General features: G+C 28.2%; 2 protein-coding genes across 2 annotated transcripts; both read right to left on the reverse strand.

Moving 5' to 3' along the window:
* Window positions 1-3,693, reverse strand: LOC114163060 (26S proteasome non-ATPase regulatory subunit 11 homolog). Its single transcript, XM_028047122.1, has 2 exons — window positions 3,512-3,693; window positions 1-1,488 (listed from the first exon to the last, which is right to left on the reverse strand). Exon 2 carries the CDS (start codon window positions 1,481-1,483, stop codon window positions 215-217), a length of 1,269 nt encoding a protein of 422 aa, XP_027902923.1. The 5' UTR covers window positions 1,484-1,488; window positions 3,512-3,693; the 3' UTR covers window positions 1-214.
* A 2,251-nt stretch (window positions 3,694-5,944) lies between these two features.
* LOC114164228 lies at window positions 5,945-7,795 on the reverse strand. Its single transcript, XM_028048817.1, has 2 exons — window positions 7,521-7,795; window positions 5,945-6,609 (listed from the first exon to the last, which is right to left on the reverse strand). The coding sequence occupies exons 1-2, from the start codon at window positions 7,686-7,688 to the stop codon at window positions 6,082-6,084; spliced, it is 696 nt and encodes a 231-aa protein (XP_027904618.1). The 5' UTR covers window positions 7,689-7,795; the 3' UTR covers window positions 5,945-6,081.
* Window positions 7,796-19,959: the final 12,164 nt, after the last annotated feature.

Raw genomic sequence — 19,959 nt, forward strand, 5'->3', positions numbered from 1 at the left:
TCCCAGAAAGCAGCACACACGTATTTTTATGATAAAAAAGGTTAGGCAAGTGGCAATGACCACCAAAGCCCTTTAAACGTTCGAAGCCACCGGGAGGGGTCTCCCACAATTGAGTTTAATAGCAAAAGAAAACGAAACAAGTGATAAGTTAGTCACCACTAATAAGAAGAAAACTGCAACAGAATGTGACAGGAGAGTAAAATAACCAGAGAGCTCATGCCATTATCTTGGCAGACCTAACATAGAGACTGTCGACAACTTTTCCAATATTGGAAATGGTCTCTAGAGTTGCAGGGTATATAGCATCAGTCTTGGGATCGTCAAATATGACAAGGCACCCAGCACCTTGATCCAATGTTCCAGCAAACTTCTTGTCCAAAATCATCTGAGACAACTTTCGCTCCACATGATCAACGGGAAGTTCAATAAGTTCAGCAATATGTGCAATCTCAACCCTTGAGAAAGGCTCAATCAATCTGCAAAGATTCTGCTCCAGTAAGGTATCGTACAAGGATGAAAGGTGCCTGTGGACAATTGGGTCTTCCTCCAACTGTGCCTTGTAGTCCCGAAGAGCAATTTCAAACAACCTAAGGGACCGCTTAGAGTGTGCATCAGCAACAGCTTTCATTGCATCCAAGTCAGGCCCAAGATATTGCAGTCCTGCTTTAGAGGAAATAATTCCTCCCACATCATCAGCTTGATTCACCATGATCTTACACAACAACATATATTTCAGGCTAAATACAGCCTTGGGGTCATCAAGAGCATTGAATGATTCAAAAGCTTCAAAGAAGTAGCTATAAGCAGTTTTATAATCCTTCTCCTCAGCATGAAGTATTCCACTCTGCAGATCTATGGCCCCTTGTTGAGCTGGAGGCACATAAATAGCATTTGCAGCTGTTCTTGCAGCCGTGAGAGCAGCTTTTGCCTTAGGAAGGTTTCTTAAGGAGAAATGCAGCTTGCTCTCCAGCAAGTCTATGTCAACTAGAAGAAGTTTGTCATCTAATCTCCTAACCTCTTTGACCAAGCCAGAGAGAAGAGTCAAAGCTTCAGAATACTCCTTATTTTCCATCAGAAGTGCTGCAAGTCTTGCCTCAACACGTTGTCTCAGAAAGGTACGCTTTTCAGCACGAGTCCATTGCACCATTTCTTTACAGAGTGCAATTTGAAGATCAGACGTCCCAGGTATTTTAGCAACCGAGTCAATAATTCCCCTAACAATCTTTGCAGTTTTTGCCTTGGGTATCAAGGAGAAGAATGGCCTCAACTGAGTGAGAAGGCTGCGCAGATCCTCTCCTCTATTCTCTTCCGTGAGATGCTTAGTGAGGAGTGTGATTGCTTGCTCTTTCATACGCAGAGCATCTGGTGAAGAAGAAGGATCATCAAGTACCCGATAAAGAATGGAGATGGCCTCAGTTGGGCTTGCGGCCTCATTTGCCAGAACAATTGACTCAGTAGTGGCAGGAAGATAAGAGGAAGACATTGCTCCTGCTTTGAGAAACCCTTGCAAGAAAACATTAGTAAATGCAGAGGACCATTTAAAACTAGAAAAGTGATGAGTGGAAATTATTATCTCATAATATCGCCAGTCATTAAAAATTGGACAACAGTAAAATAAGTAGGAGACTACTTTCGTAAAGAAAAAAAAAATGATCACATGAAAGGGCAAAGGATGGCAAACTGATCAGGTTTTAATAATTTTACATTATTATACACTAATGAGTTTAGATAGATTGAACATTTAGGTCTCATACACCAAGACGAATTGTGTAAAAATTGATCACCCTTCACTGTTGTTAAAATTGGTCACATTAATTAAATAGATGTTTATTAGTCTTTTTTTTTTGCAGGATTAACTCCACCATAAAGTTGGGCACAGAATAAGAATTAGGAGATGAGATTGTATTATCATAGAGAAAATTAGGAAGATACAATTATAGTAACTAACAAAATAGTAAGAGCAACACTTGCTCCCAGTCAAGGAAGCAAGATTTTTAAGCTTTAAGCAAAATAAATTAAAAGCAGACGGATATGCCCTCCTGACCTGACTCTTCAATTCCAATATTTAACAAATTACAAAGACCTGTTTCCTTTAAGCTCAAACTAACTACTCATTGGCAAGCACTACGGACATGCCTCAAAAGAGGCATCATATAGCACCACAAGTATGAGAACCGAAGAACAATATTTTATAACAACCAAAATTAAAATTCAATAATTTTTATAAGGACTTAAATCAATAATGTTATTTTTGAGAGACAAATACAAAGAAAAATTTTAAAAGGACCAAAATAAAAAACACAATTATTTTACTTTACAAGGAATAAAAGCATATTTAAGCCTAAACTTTATTAGGGTATAAATGCACTGAAGAAAGGAAGAGATATTCATTTATCGTGAAAAATCATCACTAAAAAAATCATATTTCATCCCTAGTTTAACAACCTAAATAAAATACGAGAGTAGAGATATATTAGTAGCACCTTAAGAAGAGAATACGGGAAAGGAATGAAAAGCTTGATGCTGGATGAAAGAACCTTGGATAACTGGATTATCTAAAAGACACCATGGCACCATGGCACTATTATCAACATAAACCTTAATGCTTCTAGATTGAAGCTCTAACCAATTATTCCATGGAGAAAGACGCCATTAAAAACCATAATCACTAAAAGCTTAACTGAGGCGTTAAATAGCACTCTGTACAGCGAGGTCCAACAAAGACGTTTAACCATTTATTTGTAGCAAAAGAAATATGAAGAAAATAATACTCAATCACAAGAGCTCATCTCCCCTCACTATAACACTGCTAAGATTGATTTTCGGATCCCACCCAAGTCTCCAACCAACTCTCCAGAATCCCCACAAAAAGACTACGAAGATATTGATTATCAAAAGGGAGCCTTCGTATCCCGCATGCAATAACTGATGCACAGAGTTCATGGAGACAATGACAACACTGTCAATTCCATCCTCCATTCTCTCTTTTCTATTCTGTTTTATTCTCTTACTAATGTGAAAGCAGAACTAGCAAAGTATCCTAAGGACGACACATCCTAACACCATGCCCCGAAAACTTCACCCTAAAAAGTTTTTTGGGCCATCTCTCTCCTCACGAGCCTATACAATTTAAGAAAAAACAGCCACACGAAAGATCCAAAACCTATCAACTGGATCATACACGAATTTTGAACGAAGATTAACAGTGGCTTAACACAGACAATGAGTCCACGGTAGACAACAAAATTAATTGCAAAACCTCAAAGTAAAATTTACTAAACAGAATGTTAACCTACAGAGTGAAAGGATAATTGAACAGTGCTGTTTGACACAACCACAAACCAATGGGGGAGCTAACTCGTACACAAGAAGCAAAACATCAATTTTTTAGGCTTACATAAAATCGGGTTAAAAAATCAGCATACAGAAGACGAAGGAACAATAATTGAAAGCAGTCAGATTTGTAAATCAAATCTGCAAAGAAAAAAGAAGGAGAAGGAAACAACGTTACCTTATCGGGCAGCACTATAATTCCTTCTTTGCAGAGGCGAAGTATGAGAGAATTAGGGGATTGCGCGGTTTGGTTTGGGAAGCAAACCCTAAGAGAGGGTAGGGGAGGAAAACACGAAGACGCAGAGAGGAAGCAATGTCGGTCACTGTACACACTTTAAAACTTTAAAAGCACCGTTGCGTAAGTGAGCTGAGCTTTGGGCTTTACTAAGCCCGGAATATTGAAAGAAAAAAATAAAATAAACGAGTCAAGTTACATTTTTTTCTGTTTGGATTTATTTAAAGTTTCAATTTGATTTTTTTTTTAAAAGTTTAAGCTTAATAAAAATATATAAATTAATTTAGTCGTGAATTATTATATGTGGTAAATTTATTATTTTTTAATTTTTTAATAAAAAATGTATATTGAGGGATTGGTGTTTGTACTTCTAAAATGTCAAATTGCATGGGCTCAGTCTAATCTTGTTTGCTAAATCACTGAGAAGGAATAATGAGGGATTTTATAACTTTATTAGTTAGAGTTATTTTGTTGGCCCATTACTCTATGCACCCCTACAATTGTTTTCAGTACTCCCCCATCCATTGTTTACTCTAAGGTGGTGATGATTTTGGCTTCTGGTGGTTGAAGGTTTTCAAGTTATTTGTGTGTGGTAAGTGTTACATATATTTTGCAAAGTATTTCAATGTAATTTATTTATGTAATTTTTTGTATTTATGATTACACAATTTAGAGTTAATTTGAATTGGATAATCTAAAATATTAATCTGAGAACTGTTGATATTTTGAATAGTAAAGTGCAACTAGATTATATAATTTAGATTTTTTTTTTTTAATTTAGGATAGGATAATCCACAAGATATTTTCATATCATTAAATTTGAAAATAAATATATGACTTTTAGATTTGACAAACCATAATATATTTTGACCGATCAATTTGAAAATGTATAGTTTATGTTATGAATTTTTCAATTTAAAAGTTTATTTTTATACTTTCAAATTATTATTTCGATTTTATTTTTAAATGTATATATTATAATATTTTCTGAAAGTGAAATTAAAAATAATTAGTAGTGAACATATATTATCTATTGAAAAATGATTTAGAATTTCATTTTATAGAATTTAATTTATATTTATATTTATGTAATTAATTTTTTTTTACAACTTGTTGCAACTCATTTGAAATATTTTTTGAAAAACTACACTCATTAATATTATTATTATATTATATTGTTATATTAAGCAATTTTATTTGGATTATTTGTAAAGATATAAATGTGTGGTACGATTCTATCCAGGAAATATCTAGCAGATTGATAAGTCAAGTGAACATTCGTCATAAAGATGTTAATATTTGATAAGAAGCATAGGCTTAAGTCAAGAACAAAGAGAACCCACTCTTTAATGAAATCAAATTCAATATATGACTAAAAGTGTCTACATCAATTTTTAGTACCTTTATTTATAGGCACATAAGTTTAAGCAAACTTGCAAACCTACAAGAAGGCCCAAGTCCAAAACACAAAAGCATAAACTAATTATAAAAGAAAACTCAAAACCCAAAAACATTAAACATAATTAATTTCTAAAAGAAAACCCAAAAATTTATCTTCAAGTTCTTCTTATATGGAATCTTGGGATAGTCCTCTATGAATGTGTCTGTTACTATTATGCAAGTCAAAATTGAAAGAGATCAGAATCAGATTATTTATCACGATAAACCAGATTGTCACTAAATTAACTATTTATGGTTATAAAGTTGCTATATATATCATGAAGACAAAAACTATTAAATTATTATTTATTCCATTCCATGCAGAATACTCTGTTAGTATTTATATTAGCGTAGTTCACATATTATAATAGCTTTTACACCTCATAATTTGCTAATTTAGAATATCTTTGTATTTGTTTTACAATGACGTTTTGAGTTATAAATGTGTTTTAGAGACGAATGGCATTGGTTATGCTTAAGTCACTATTTTTATAAATTGACTTGAATGATCATTATAAAAGTGGCCCTATATGAATTATCGAACAAGAATCACAATTTAACGTAAGTTTGAAATTGTCATAAAACTAAACTAATATTAAAAAAGAAAACATATATAATGACAATTATTACTATAATTATTTGAACCCTAGTTTTTATGTAATTAGATTTTAAATAATCATTAAAAGTCTTATATAATATGGCTAGAACTCTTTTGTTTTTAGTATTATAGTTTTAACGTTCTAGAGTATGGATTCTTTGTTGATTTTTTTCTGTCGTTTTTTGTTAATCATTAAAAATATACTGTATTGATATTTTAAATATTTTTTTAATATATTTTAAAATGTATAGATTAGTGGTAATAAATATATTATAAATACGTAATAGAAAAACAAAACTTGAAAAAATGAGGAGAGAATCTAATTTGGCAAAAGAAAGTAAATGAAAACCAGGCACAGAAGTTAATTATACATGATTTGCATTCTGAAGCCATCGTTATTGAACACAGTCAAATCCTTTCTGATACCATCTTCAACTCTTACTGAACTCAGTGATAATTTTTACATTTGATTAGGTCAAACAAAATCTGTATTTTGATTTACGTGCATCTTTTCCTTGGCACTAACCACAAAGTCAAGATTGTAAAGCACGGGAACCATTGCAAGAGAGCACAAGAAGACCAAGACAGGACCAAATATCCAGAGCAGAAGAGGAAGTGCAGCGTAGAAGAGTCTGTTTCCAACAGTGTTGAGAAGAAAACCTTTCTCCAATATCTGATTCACATATTCAGGACTGACCAACGACATGGGGTCCTGTGGGGTGTTGATGAGGATGTTGACTTGGTTTATGAACCTTATGGACAAGGAGTGGCAGAAGAATGAGAAGAGGAAAATGGAGAGCAGAGTCACATATTTTAGTGACACCATGAACTCTCCATGACCCCCATAAACTGTGTCCTCAAGTGGCTTTTTCACACTGTAGCTGCTGCTTATGATTGCTGCTAAGCCCGAGCATAGCAGAATAGAGGTTGTGGCCATTAGGGTCGCACCCATGATTGTGTTCCTCAGTGATTGAACAGCTAGGATGTTTTTCTTGTCGTTGTCCTGCAAAAAGTTCATCATTCTTGAATTATTGTCATGCGTGTGTATTGGGTCACCACAAAACTATAGTGGAACAAAACATTGATGATGATTTAGGTGGAACAGTACTGAGTAATAAAAAGTGCAACGCTAGACCTGCACTTCTTCATGCAGTAGAATGAGTTGTCCACATGCGATTAATCGTAGGATACTATATAAGACACGCCAGTTTTGGAAAAAAAAGTCAAAAAGTATATCACACATTATATTTTATCATTATCTTCTTTATTTGCTGCAACTATAACATCAGGGACATAATCCTATACCATTAACGTTGTCACAACACGTTAAAACTGGAATATACTAGTGAATATACACATAGCATTCCTACAAAGTTTCAATTACAAGAAACCATTACCTCTGAAATCTTTTGGGTAGATTCATACAAACAAACAAAACATGATGAAATAAGGGTAATTTTAATATAAAAGCTAAAATTAAAAAGTGTGACAGATTTGAAATGTCACAAGTCTCGTTTTCTCTTTCAATATATTATTAACATGTAGATTTGCATGCACATTATCCACTTCTCTCGTTCCAACCATTTTGCATTGCGTGAATCTAAGAACAATCTTGCTTGTTTATCTGGTATAAGAACTACAATAAGTTAAGAAAAATGGTGTTTAGGAAAACAAAATACTTTCACTTTTAATCACTCCATTGTAAGGGAAGATTATGATATATACCAGTTTGGTAACTAACCCGCTAAAAAGAACGTTTGTCATCAAGTGATTAAGAAAACACGTTAACAAATGTATTTTAAACCTAACTCAATCTCATATCACAAAACTGTATTATGAAATCGTTTTATTTTTAGTCTGAGTATTCAAATTTTGGATGTTAAATTTGAGAAGTGGAACTAAATTATAAGATACCTTCATTATTGTAGCAACCCAGTTGCGTCTGCCACTGGCATTGATGCCAATGATAGTTGTGTGTGGGTGAGTTCGAACAGTGTGCCATAGCCAGAAATGGTAACCAATGCTCATAAGAAAACCTAAGGGCACCAATATCACATCCAAATAACACTTCTTCCATTCCATGTCCCTTAGCTTCTAAAAACTTAGCTATCGTTTTTCTTCAAATTGAAGAGAAATCACACTCAACTGAACTTTCATAAAATTCCCTTCTTCTCTGACAGTGGCAACCATGGTTTATATACAGATGAAGAAAGGATGAATGTGGACTTATTTGAAACTCAATTCAATCTGTACCTGAGTTATAAAAGAAGAACCCTACTTTTCTCATTAATTTACAAGCATTAACCTAATATATGTATATATTACATGTGGGGTTCTTTTGAACAGCTTTTAGCACCCATTACATGTGTTTTTCTTTGCTTTTTCTATCTTCCAATTAGCTGCACCCATAATTCTACTTGCTATATATATTTATATTATATGGTACAGGTCGATTTAAAGTGAGTGACGTGTGAATAATTGGCTTAACATATATCTGGGGAAATGTCTAAAAAACTTCTTTTAAGGTTGTGTTTGATTTTGATGTGTTCATGAACTTAAATTGCACGTATAATTATAGCTTGTAGGATTAGTGATATAAACTTGATTGGTAAAAATGGATTTCAAAAATTGTAAACTGTCAGAATTTTTTTTTTCTCAATCAAGTGATTTGGTTTGAATTTTAGTTTGAAAATAAAAAATCGAGACAAAGTAACAAAATTTTATTCGAATATGATATTATATCTTTAAATTTAATTCATATATATATATATATATATATAAAGGACTTTGAAGGTTTTTTATTATTTAATAATGTTATATTTCTAAATTATTTATATCTATCATGATAACAATTTATGTTACAGTTTTCAGACACACGATTATGTGATATATTTATGAATATACCAAAAAAATTATTATTATAGCAATAATTATGCAAAAAAATTATAACAAATATTTTAAAAAAAAATTCTATGATAATTTTTTTAAATAATTACTATAAAAATAGTTTTAGATAAAAAGAACTTACAAAACAAAACCCAAAGAAAATTGTAAAACATTATATTAAATAAGAAACTGTATTTGATTTTATATTAGCTTTAACTGACTTTTAATAAGATATTTAACTAAATTGAGATGCAAATACCTATGAAAAATTAAAAAAAGTAAAATACACCACAAAATATTAAATAATAATGATAGTAAATCTAAATTTAAAGGTGCATTCTTTGCTGACAATTGCCAAAACTGCAAAATATTTTCTTATCGACACTTGTCAATTGGCACATACTTTTCCAGATATTTTCAAGATGTATATTTGTGTGAGTAGTAATTATAATATGGTTAGTTGTATTAATTTAAGTAAACAAAAATAATAATAATGAAAAACATTGATTATAATATAACTGTAAAATTAATTAATGTGTTTTATTATCAAACTTTTACTTACAACCTTGTGTCATGTTGGGTATCAAATGATATTCTACCATTTATATCATACATTTTTGAAACGTATCAAACTTTCACAACTTATATATATATCGTTTCTTATAAAATAATATTTTATTATATATGATAATCATACATTTTTGAAAAGTATGAAACTTTCACAACCTTGTATATCTTGCTTGTTTATCAAATAATATTTTAGTATCGCACGCATATTTTGAAGTGTCAAACTCTCAACCTTGTATTTGTTTAAATAAATAATAATTTATTATCACACTGTATTGAAAAAGTGTAAAACACAACCTTGTAAGTATATATCTTACATATAGAATAATATTGATTACATATTAAATAAAAGTTTTTACCCACTTAGAAAAATGAAATTTATAATAGAGTTTATGATAAGAGTTTATATTCTCAAGAAAGAAAAAATTGTTTTGTAGTTGAATATAATTGTAGATCTCTATATATCTTAAAATATTAAGTAGTAAGTTTTAAGTCTAATTTAATTTTAAATATGATTCTAAAATGAAATTTATATTTATTTATATATTATAATTCAATCTTATTTTTAGTTGATATGTAATTTCTAACAACTATTTTTTTATATAGCAATTTGTACATGTGTTACATTTATATATAAAGATGTTACAGTAATTTATGTGAATTTTTTTATTATATTTAATGGTGTAACATCAATTTTTCCTTTGCGTGTATCGTTTTCTTAGGTGATGGACATTAATATTGATACTTAAAATTGTATAAGTTCATAATGTATTTATGCCATTTTTTTTATTATTTAAGATGGTTATTTAGTTATATTTTTGTGGTTTCCTTCACTCAGCAAAAACATATATAGTACCAATAAGATATTAAGCCAAGAAGGAGCTCATATGTAGTTGAATATTAATTTAATAAGATTATAGTTGATACGAAAATATATATTAATTATTTTATCATATATAAAGACAGTGAAATAAAACATCTACTTCTAAGTAAAGTACGGTTTTTTACGCATTATAAGAAAACTACAGAGAGAATTGATGGGTTAAGTTTTAATATCTATATTAATTTTATAGTTATTTAAATGAAATATGTAACTTATATTTTTTATATTTAATGTATAATCTCTAATTAGAATTTAAAAAATAATTCTAGATAAGTAATATAGAGTGCAGATTTACATAAAAAAAGATGAGGAATGAGAAAATTGTTAAAATAAGAGAAGTGATAAGGTTTGATTGAGAGAAGGGAAGTGAAATTGTGACAAAGCGCATTTGATTATTGAGAGAGAGAAAAATAGGAGATAAGGAAAGGGCCACTGTCAAGTAAAGTGGGCCCAAATTGGGCCCAATGTCCAACACCATTATTCACTCATCTCATGTGAGACTGGCTAATCATAAGTGCGTTCTCTATAATCTTCTACACAATCCACTCAAACAAAACGCTCTTTTGCGGTTAAGTTCAACACAACCGTTTCCTTCATTAATTCCTTTCTTTCTATCACTAATATAATTTTTAAACGATTAAATGAAATTTTATTATATTATATTATGATACATGGCATGCTCAATAATTTATAGGTTTCCGTAGCTAGTTAGCTAGTAAATCATTTCAGACTTTGAAAAAAGGTAGTCAAAGAGAAAGAAAAGCAAGTTAAAGAGTAAAGACATAACAAAAAGAAAAGTACGGATACATTACATTACATGATACACTTCCTGGTTGTTGCATAATGAAGGCCCAGTTTCCAAACATTCAATCACTAAATCAAATTTAATTAGTTTTGCTCTTAATCATAAATCAAACTAATTAATCATTTCCATCATTTTCTTTAAGTTATATTATTATTCCGGTATATCCAATAAATCTCATATCATTCAGAAGTTAAGATCAAACATAATTTAAATACTTCCTTTTCTTTCTGTTTTTCAAGATATCTTTTAAAAATAAAACCGTGATAGAACTCCACGTTCCAAACTTTAAGACAAACAATATTTTGAAAGTAGAGATCAACTATGTTTAGAGAGTTTTACCTCTTTTATATTAGTCTATATCAAGAATCCCTCTTTTTTCTTTTGTAAGCAAACAAAATGAAAGTTTGCATATGGAGAATCTAAACAGAAAAAAGCAAAATTTGATAATAGGACAGTGTGATGTGAATGATTTTTAAACACGTTGTTGCCTATGGGAAGCTATGAGTTAAAGGTAAATGAAACCCTTATAAGAGAAAATAAAAGGTTGGTTATTATTATTTTGACCCCCAATAAATTTTTAAGTACATTTTATATCTATTATTTTACATTTTAATCTCTTATTATTTTACAAATATAAAAATTAACTTTTTCAATGACTAAAATATCTTTAGAAATAAGTTGTCAAATGTATATGTTTCGTTACATCCAATAAGTCTCACATCACTTAGGAGTTGAACTCAAATACAGTTTAAATACGTACTTCTTTCTCTCTCTATCCTTTAAGGCGTCTTTTAAGAACAAAACCATGATGAAGTTTCAAAACAGATAATATCTCGAGCACAATGATTTTTCTTAACGATGTTGCCGAACTAACTTTGATCAGATTGAAACAATATATAAGTGTAAATAGACGAATAAAAATACAAAATAATGATTGAAAATGAAAAAATAAAACTAAATAGTGTTTATATAAAAACTAAAAATATTTGTAATCTAAATATGTTTGTTTATTTATTTATGTATAAACTAGTTCTAATTTATGAAATTTTTTATATATTATTCACAAATTTGAAAGAGAAAAAAAAAGAAGCTAATGGGTGTGATGGGCATGGGAAGTGGGTGGACAAACCTTTGCAATTAGTGGAGACTTGATGTCCACTTTTGGCACCAATGCTCCAAAACCAAGAGACAAAACAAAGCCACCCTAAAAATCTTCTTCTTACTTGTTCCAACTTCAATCACAAATTCTAGTATGGAAAATTTAAGAAACAACTCATTTTGATTTGAAACATAATATAACATCCTTCATTTTGTTTTAGCAATCTCTTTTTATATTTAATAATAACAAAATTCAATATTTTCCAGTACTAAAATAGTTTGTGTTTAATAATCATGAATTATTAAAACATGTTATACTCTCTTAAAACAATTTGTGGATTAATTTGATTAATCTTCGGCAACATGGTAACAGTTGGAGCCAATTGGATTGAATAGAATAAGCCCATTAACTAGAATATGCTTTGAAGATGCTTGGGCACAATTATAGTTCGTGTGCACTGAACAATTAACTAGGGTGACGTATGAATTCGTGGAAAACATGTGTTCATTAATGGTCCAATGTTTTCGAAACCGTAGATTTTCATTGTTAATGTCAGGGAACAGTTGCTAAAGTTTAAGGAGAAAGTTATGAAGATATATTAACCTAGTCAGTTTCAGAATCATAACACACGTATAGTTATTTATACAGCTATCCATAGTTTTGAAAATAAAATAAAGTCCGGTAAAGTTTTGGTGTTGTATTATGTTAATGAATTTAGGTTTAATTGTTTTTTTTTTCTTTTATTGAAAGTTGTCAAGTTAGTTTTTTATTTTTTTTTTTATCTTCACATTTTTAGTTTCGTTCAATTTAGTCTTGGTTTTTTATAAAGTAATTCAATTTTATTATTAAAGTTGATTTATTTTTTTATCCACGAAATTAAAGTTGTGTTATATGTTAATTATTTATTTTTGTTAATTTTTTGATTAAATTATTCTTTTGGTTCCTCTATTTGTCATGAAATTTTATTTTGGTCCTCACGTTTTTCGTTGTCTCAATTTGGTTCTCATTTTTTTTAGGTTTAATTATGCCTTTGGTCCCTATTTTGGAGTCAAAATCTCAAAATGGTACCCAAATTTTTAAAAGTCTCAAAATGGTCTCCTTTTTTGTTGAAACGTCTCACGTTTGCCCTTCCCGTTAAGTCAACGTTGACGCCGTTAGAGGGAGTGCCACGTGTCAGTTCCTCGATTTTTTGAATTTATTATTATTATTTTTTTATTTTTTATTTTTTTATTTATTTTTTGAATTTTTTAAAAAAAATTAAAAAAATTGTCACGTGTCAAGCTGTCATCGTGCCACGTGGTAGTGACAGTGACACGTGTCAGTATTACGCCACGTGTCATTTTCTTAGTCTCAATTTGATCCCTTTATTTTAATTTATCTCAATTTAGTCCCAATTTTTGTAAAAATTAGCAATTTTGTCCACCTTCAAATTGAAACAAAATTTAATTTTATATAAATGTTATACAAATATTTTTATTAAATTTGATATTTGTATTCAAATTGATATTTTTATTATATATTTTTAACATAGCTAAGTTTAGTTAAAATTATGTTTCACATTCAACTTTACTTAAAATTGTTTTAAAATTTTAAATTTATATGTGCTTTATTGTAACATGAACTAGGTAATTTATGAATTTTTTTCTATTAACATTATTTTCTATTAACAACTTTTAAACCATTTTAAATAAAGTTCAATGTAAAATATTAATTAAATGAACTTAATTTGGTTAAAAATATTTACTTGAAATATCAATTTTGATGGAAATATTTGTGTACATTTATACAGAAATTAAATTTGATTTCAATTTGGAGAGGGACAAAATTGATCATTTTTACAAAAATTGGGACTAAATTGAGACAAATTAAAATAAAGGGACCAAATTGAGACTAAGAAAATGACACGTGGCGTAATACTGACACGTGGCACGATGACAGCTTGACACGTGGCAATTTTTTATATATTTTTAAAAAAATTCAAAAAATCGAGGAACTGACACGTGGCACTCCCTCTAACGGCGTCAACGTTGACTTAACGGCAAGGGCAAACGTGAGACGTTTCAACAAAAAAGGGGACCATTTTGAGACTTTTAAAAGTTTGGGTACCATTTTGAGATTTTGACTCCAAAATGGGGACAAAAGGCATAATTAAACCTTTTTTTTAAAATGACTCAATTTGGTTCTCACCGTTAACTTTGACCAGACGGTGTTAAAGTCAACGCCACGTGTTAATTTCTAGTTTTTTTGAATTTTTTTTCTTTTTGATACGTGTCGCTTCACAGTTTTACCACGTGTCAAAGTGACTCAATTTGGTCCCTATTTTTGTTTTTAGTTTCAATTTAGTCCCAATTTTTGTAAAAATCAAGCAATATTGTCCTTCCTCAAATTGACACTAAATTTACTTTTTTATAAATTTTATGGTGATATTTTTACTAAAATTAACATTTTTATTAAATATTTCTATAAATATTTTAAATTAACTTTAAATTCTACACAAAACATTAGACTTTGATTTTGTTTTGAACTTGAAATTTAGTTCCTAAATTTATGTGTGACAAGTTATTTGATTTTTAATCTTTACCAAATTTGTATAATATGATACACTTGATGCCTTTATATATGATGACAAAATTGTTAATTTTTGAAATTAAGTTTGAGGTTTAACTTTGTTTAATAATAAAATTAAAAAAAATTATTTAAAAATATTTCTATAAATATTTAATAAAAATGTCAATTTTATTAAGAATATCATCATAAGTTGTATACAAAGATTAAATTGAGTCTCAATCTAAGGAGGGACAATATTGCTTCATTTTTACAAAAATTGAGACTAAATTGAAACTAAAAACAAATATAAGGACCAAATTGAGTCACTTTGACAAGTGGCACAACGGTGAAATGACACATGTCAAAAATAAAAAAAAATTCAAAAAATATTAAAAAAATTAAAAAAAAAACCAGAAATTGACACGTGACATTGACTTTAACACCGTTTAGTCAAAGTTAACGGTGAGGACCAATTGAGTCATTTTTAAGAAAATGAGAACCAAATTGAGACAACGAAAAACGTGAGAACCAAAATGAGATTTCATAACAAATAGAGAGACCAAAAGGGTTATTTAACCCAATTTTTTTTTACACATATTACTTCACTGTGTTACGTGATATTGTCAGTGTGATATGACAATACTACTAGATATGACAGTGTCATGAACATAATCTTAATTTGATTCTTACATTTGTTTCTTAAATTAATTAGTCTAATTTTGTATAAAATGGTATAATAATGTCCGTTTTCAAATTAAAATATTTTTTATTAATATTAATATTTTTATTAAATATTTCAGAAAATATTTATAAAAGGTATCGGAGATTAATTTATCTTTTTGTGAGATTAGTTATTTTTATTGCCTTTGGTTAAATTTACACCTTAAATTTTGAATTACATATATTTTAAATTATGTAAATCAGTAAATTCAATTTTAATTTCTGTGAATATATTTCTAATCTTTCTAAATTTGAAAATAATTAATTTTATTTTCTATATGACACTAGAGTACTTGCTTATATCTTAAAAATAAAAGGATATTGTCACGCTATACTTAAAAAATAAAATAAAAATCTTGATCTATGGAATAAAGTATACGCTTATGTACTTTTAAAATGAATATCGAGGATTAACATTATCAAATTGAAATTTACGAAGATTTTTTTTTCCTGAAACTACCATTCAAATTTACGTATGTTATAAGAACTATAGTACTTTCAATTTTTTATAAAGATAATAACAAAAAAAAGTTATAAACACATGAAAAATTTTATGGAAATTTTGTGCCAATTTTGTCTATACTTTTTTTTTTTAAATCTGTGATTTTTTGTGAATTTTAATCTACAAATAATTTGTAGATGGATAATAAATTAGATACAAACATCAATATCTTAAGAAAAACTAAAAGCTAAAATAATAATAAGTATAATTTTAGTGTCAAATGATTTAAAACAAAAAACAAAATCTAAATTTTGAATATTTAAAAAAATAAGCACATATTTTAAAAAATACTTCTAATTTATAGGGTTTTAGATTTTTACATGACTGTTTTTTATAATTTTAGAGAGGATGATAAAATTTATTCCTATAAAAATATAATTATTTTTTTAAATTTCAAAAAGAATATACAGAAATATAGAGAAATTATATTCCCTTCACAGCCATTTCCATCAAAGTGTTAGCATGTAATTTTGTCTTCCAGAAAAAAAAAATTAATTTCCAGTATTTCTTATAAATATTTAATGAAAATAATAATTTTAATAAAAATATTAGCATAAAATTTATACAAAAAAAATTATTTCATTTTAAAAAATACAATATTGCTCCATTTTTACACACACATTACTAAAAATTCTCATATTACATGTGAATTTTTTTTTAATTTGTTAAAAAAATTTGTTAGAAAAGACTTTTTCCTGCTATTTTTTTCTAAGGATCTAAATTGACAGGTAACTTCTTCGTGGATAATTATTTCCTACAAAATTATAAAATTTGTAAATATTTCCTACAAAATTTATTACAAAAAGTGTTTTATACAAAATATTTTGCAAAAAAATTGGTAGCAATATCCTGCAATCTTTTTTATAACAAAAATTATAAGTATTTTCTAAAAAAAAAATTCAAAACAAAATTAGCAGAAAATATGAATTCTTTTAGCAGTGAGACGAAGACCAAATCGAATATAACAAATAAATGTTGGGATCAAATTAAGATTTTGTCCACGTGGTCCTATCACATTGCATTGTTATTATCAGGTCATACCGATGGTGTCACATGACACAACTGTGAAGTGATGTGTAAAAAAATAATAATAAAAAAGCTCACAAATTAACACATGACAGTGACTTTAACTATTATTTTCTTGTATCTTTTATGACTATGGTTTTGTAAATATGTGATGAGTGTGTAAATAATGACAAAAAATAAACCAAAATACGTCATTTCATGAAAAAGTAAGTTGAAGATAAAATAAAAATATCTCTTTGGTTATAAAAACATTTCATCATTAGTTTATTTATTTTATACCTTTTGGTATAATTGATTATAAAATGTAGTTTTTTTGGTTTTCTTTGTAAAATAAATAGAAATAGTAATTATAATCTAGGCTGCATTTTTATCTATCAAATAAAAAAAGGGGCAAAAAGTAAAAATAAAGGTAAATGATGTGCAACAAGGAATTACAATGTAAGAGGCAGCCATTCAAACTAAATAAAAGTTCATGCTAAGTTGGTTTTTATGAAAGACAGGACAAGAATATAAGTCTAAGTATGAAAAGTGTGACAAAACAAATACGAAAATATAAAGATGATTTTGACCTTTGTTCTAAATTTAGATATATTTAAAATTTTGAATTTCTATTCTTCTTTCTTTCTTTCGCATTTTGTGTCGACACTCATTTATATTAGAATATTAATTGCATTTTGTGTCGACATTTAATTAGTATTTGAATTTAAATATGATTTATGATATAAATAGTCATATCTAACCTTGTATGAGACACTTTTAATATATAACATTTGAAAAATATTTTTAACACATTATATATGTAAATAAACATTTTTAGAGTTTTACGTTGACTTTTAGGAAAAATTTAAGAATTTCAATAATTTTAACTTACTTGGTATATATGTTGATCACTACTAAAAATTCTCATATTACATGCTAATTTTCTTGTAAATTTGTTAATAAAATTTGCATGAAAAGAAATTTTTCTATTATTTTTTTTTAAATTTTAATTGGCAGGTAATTCTTTCGTGGGTAATTATTTTCTACAAAATTATAAAATTTGCAATTATTTTCTATAAAATTTAATTTGTTATGAGAAGTGTTTTATACAAAATATTTTGTAAAAAAAAATTAACAACAATTTTTTTTTCATAACAAAATTTAAAAGTACTTTCCAAAAGAAATTTCAAAACAAAATTGACAAAAAATATAAATTTTTTTAGTAATGGATTATATTATACTAAAAAGTAATATAATAAATAATTTTGATTATGTTAATATATGCCGAACAAAAAGTCATTTATTTGTTTTTTTTCTGATTAACTTTGATATCACTAAAAATATATTGAAATTGGGTTAATTGGGCCTAACACTTAATGAGGTTTTGAGTCAATAAATTTGGCATAATGATAAGTATTAGTCAAAAGTTGATAACCAATGAAGATGACAACTTTGAAAGAGAGACTTTGGAGAGTGGTGAACTAAATAGGCCTTTGCAAAGTAAATAATGTTTCTAAAGCAAAGAATGAAGGGTAATTGTAGAATGCATGATTAAGATAACTTTTGTTAAATAATAGTAACCAAAGTAGTTATTTTTAGTGGTTAATAATCTTTGAGATTAATATAATGCCACCTTGAGCTTTTGTCTTAATGAGCAACCACGTGCATGGAAGTCCTTTCTAGTAAAAAACTTAATTGTCAAATAAACCCTCACGTGATGTTACAGAGCTTATGTATTACGTATTATGAAAGAAATTTCATGACTAACTATTTGATTGATGAACCTACAATTTTTATTATTCTCTAATAATTGTATGAATATCTTTTACATATATGTGGAATGCACCCATATATGCATGCATTTTCATAATCAATGTATGCAAACTATATAATATACTATGCAAATCTTGTTAGGTTTTATAGAGAAGTTTTAATGGAAAAATACAACACCAATGAGAGACATAGGTTCAATCACATAAGAAATTGATACCACTAAATCCAAAACCTTATGATAATAGGTTCACGGGTCTTCATCCTTATATGATGTTTTACTTTCTCATCTTTACTCAATGTGAAACTTAGACTCACACTTGGATTCTTAAGAGATCGACAATATAATGATTTTAGCGATAAAATTCTGAAAATAATCTAATTCCAAGTCAACATTGACAATTTTCTTTTATGAACGCGTCATGATTCATTAATATTGAATCTTTTCAATGAATTTCATGACAAAATCCAACATTTCGAGAAGAAATATATATGTAATTTAATTTAGAAATAAAATAAAGCTTTTGAAAATCATATTTAATCCAAAGAATAATGAGAGGTTATTCAGTGATACGTATTTGCTCTTCTCTTCAGCAGCATGCAAATGCAACGCACTGGTAAGCTTATCTCAAATGGCGCATAAGAATGCGGATCAAGGTCGGAGATTACTGTCCAATTACACTTAAAAGTCAATTTGCCTTTAGATTTTTCTATCAAAATCTTAATATTTTATAAATTTTTTTCAGAAATATACAAATTCTTCACCTCCATCTATGCAACTGTTCAACTACGTCACGTAACCAACCTTCTTTTCTTTTTCACAAATTATTTTCGCCTCTTTTAGTTCCAAATATATTAAACCAGTCAAATTAGGTTCCTATTATAGGCCAAAGTTTTCCATTAGGGTTGGTGATATGTTTTTTGCATAATTTTTTAATTAAAAACTTGAGTTTAATTTTAATTTTAGTTTTGTTATTTATTTCAAATAAACTTGTTCCAAAAAATTCTGTCACCCCTTAACTTTTTCTCCTTTGAAGTTTAATATAATCTATTAGTCATTATTGAGATACTTCTTGAAGTTGAACATAGTTAAATGGTGATTTCGTTGTTAGCCACGTAAGACAAGACGAAACAAATAAATTCAGCAAGAAACCTAGCTATAACTTTAAGTCTTTGTGGTTCTAGACAGAGATGTTTTGTTTTTTTATTATTCTACTCTTTCTTCTAAAAAAACCAAAGAATAGATAGTAGTTACCTTTCTTTTTCTTCTGCTTCACCAACAGCTATTTAGTGCATTGAACCTGTAATGTGGTGAAATTAACCAAAAAGTTGAACATGTTCTTTTAATAATGCCGTATATCATGGGGACTTCATTTTTTAGAACATTATATTGTCTTCTTATTCTTCAATCAACAGAAAAAACTGTAAGAAAATTATGTGCGAAAATCCCTTCACATTTAAACATATATTCAATTTCTCCTTTAAATTTAAATTTGTAAAAAATGTACTTAAAATATTAATTTTCTAGAGACTTCTCTCTAATAAAAAAAAAGGTCTTTAATAGACTTT

Source organism: Vigna unguiculata, chromosome 9, assembly GCF_004118075.2.
Source record: "Vigna unguiculata cultivar IT97K-499-35 chromosome 9, ASM411807v1, whole genome shotgun sequence".
In the NCBI taxonomy this organism is placed as follows: Eukaryota; Viridiplantae; Streptophyta; class Magnoliopsida; order Fabales; family Fabaceae; genus Vigna; species Vigna unguiculata.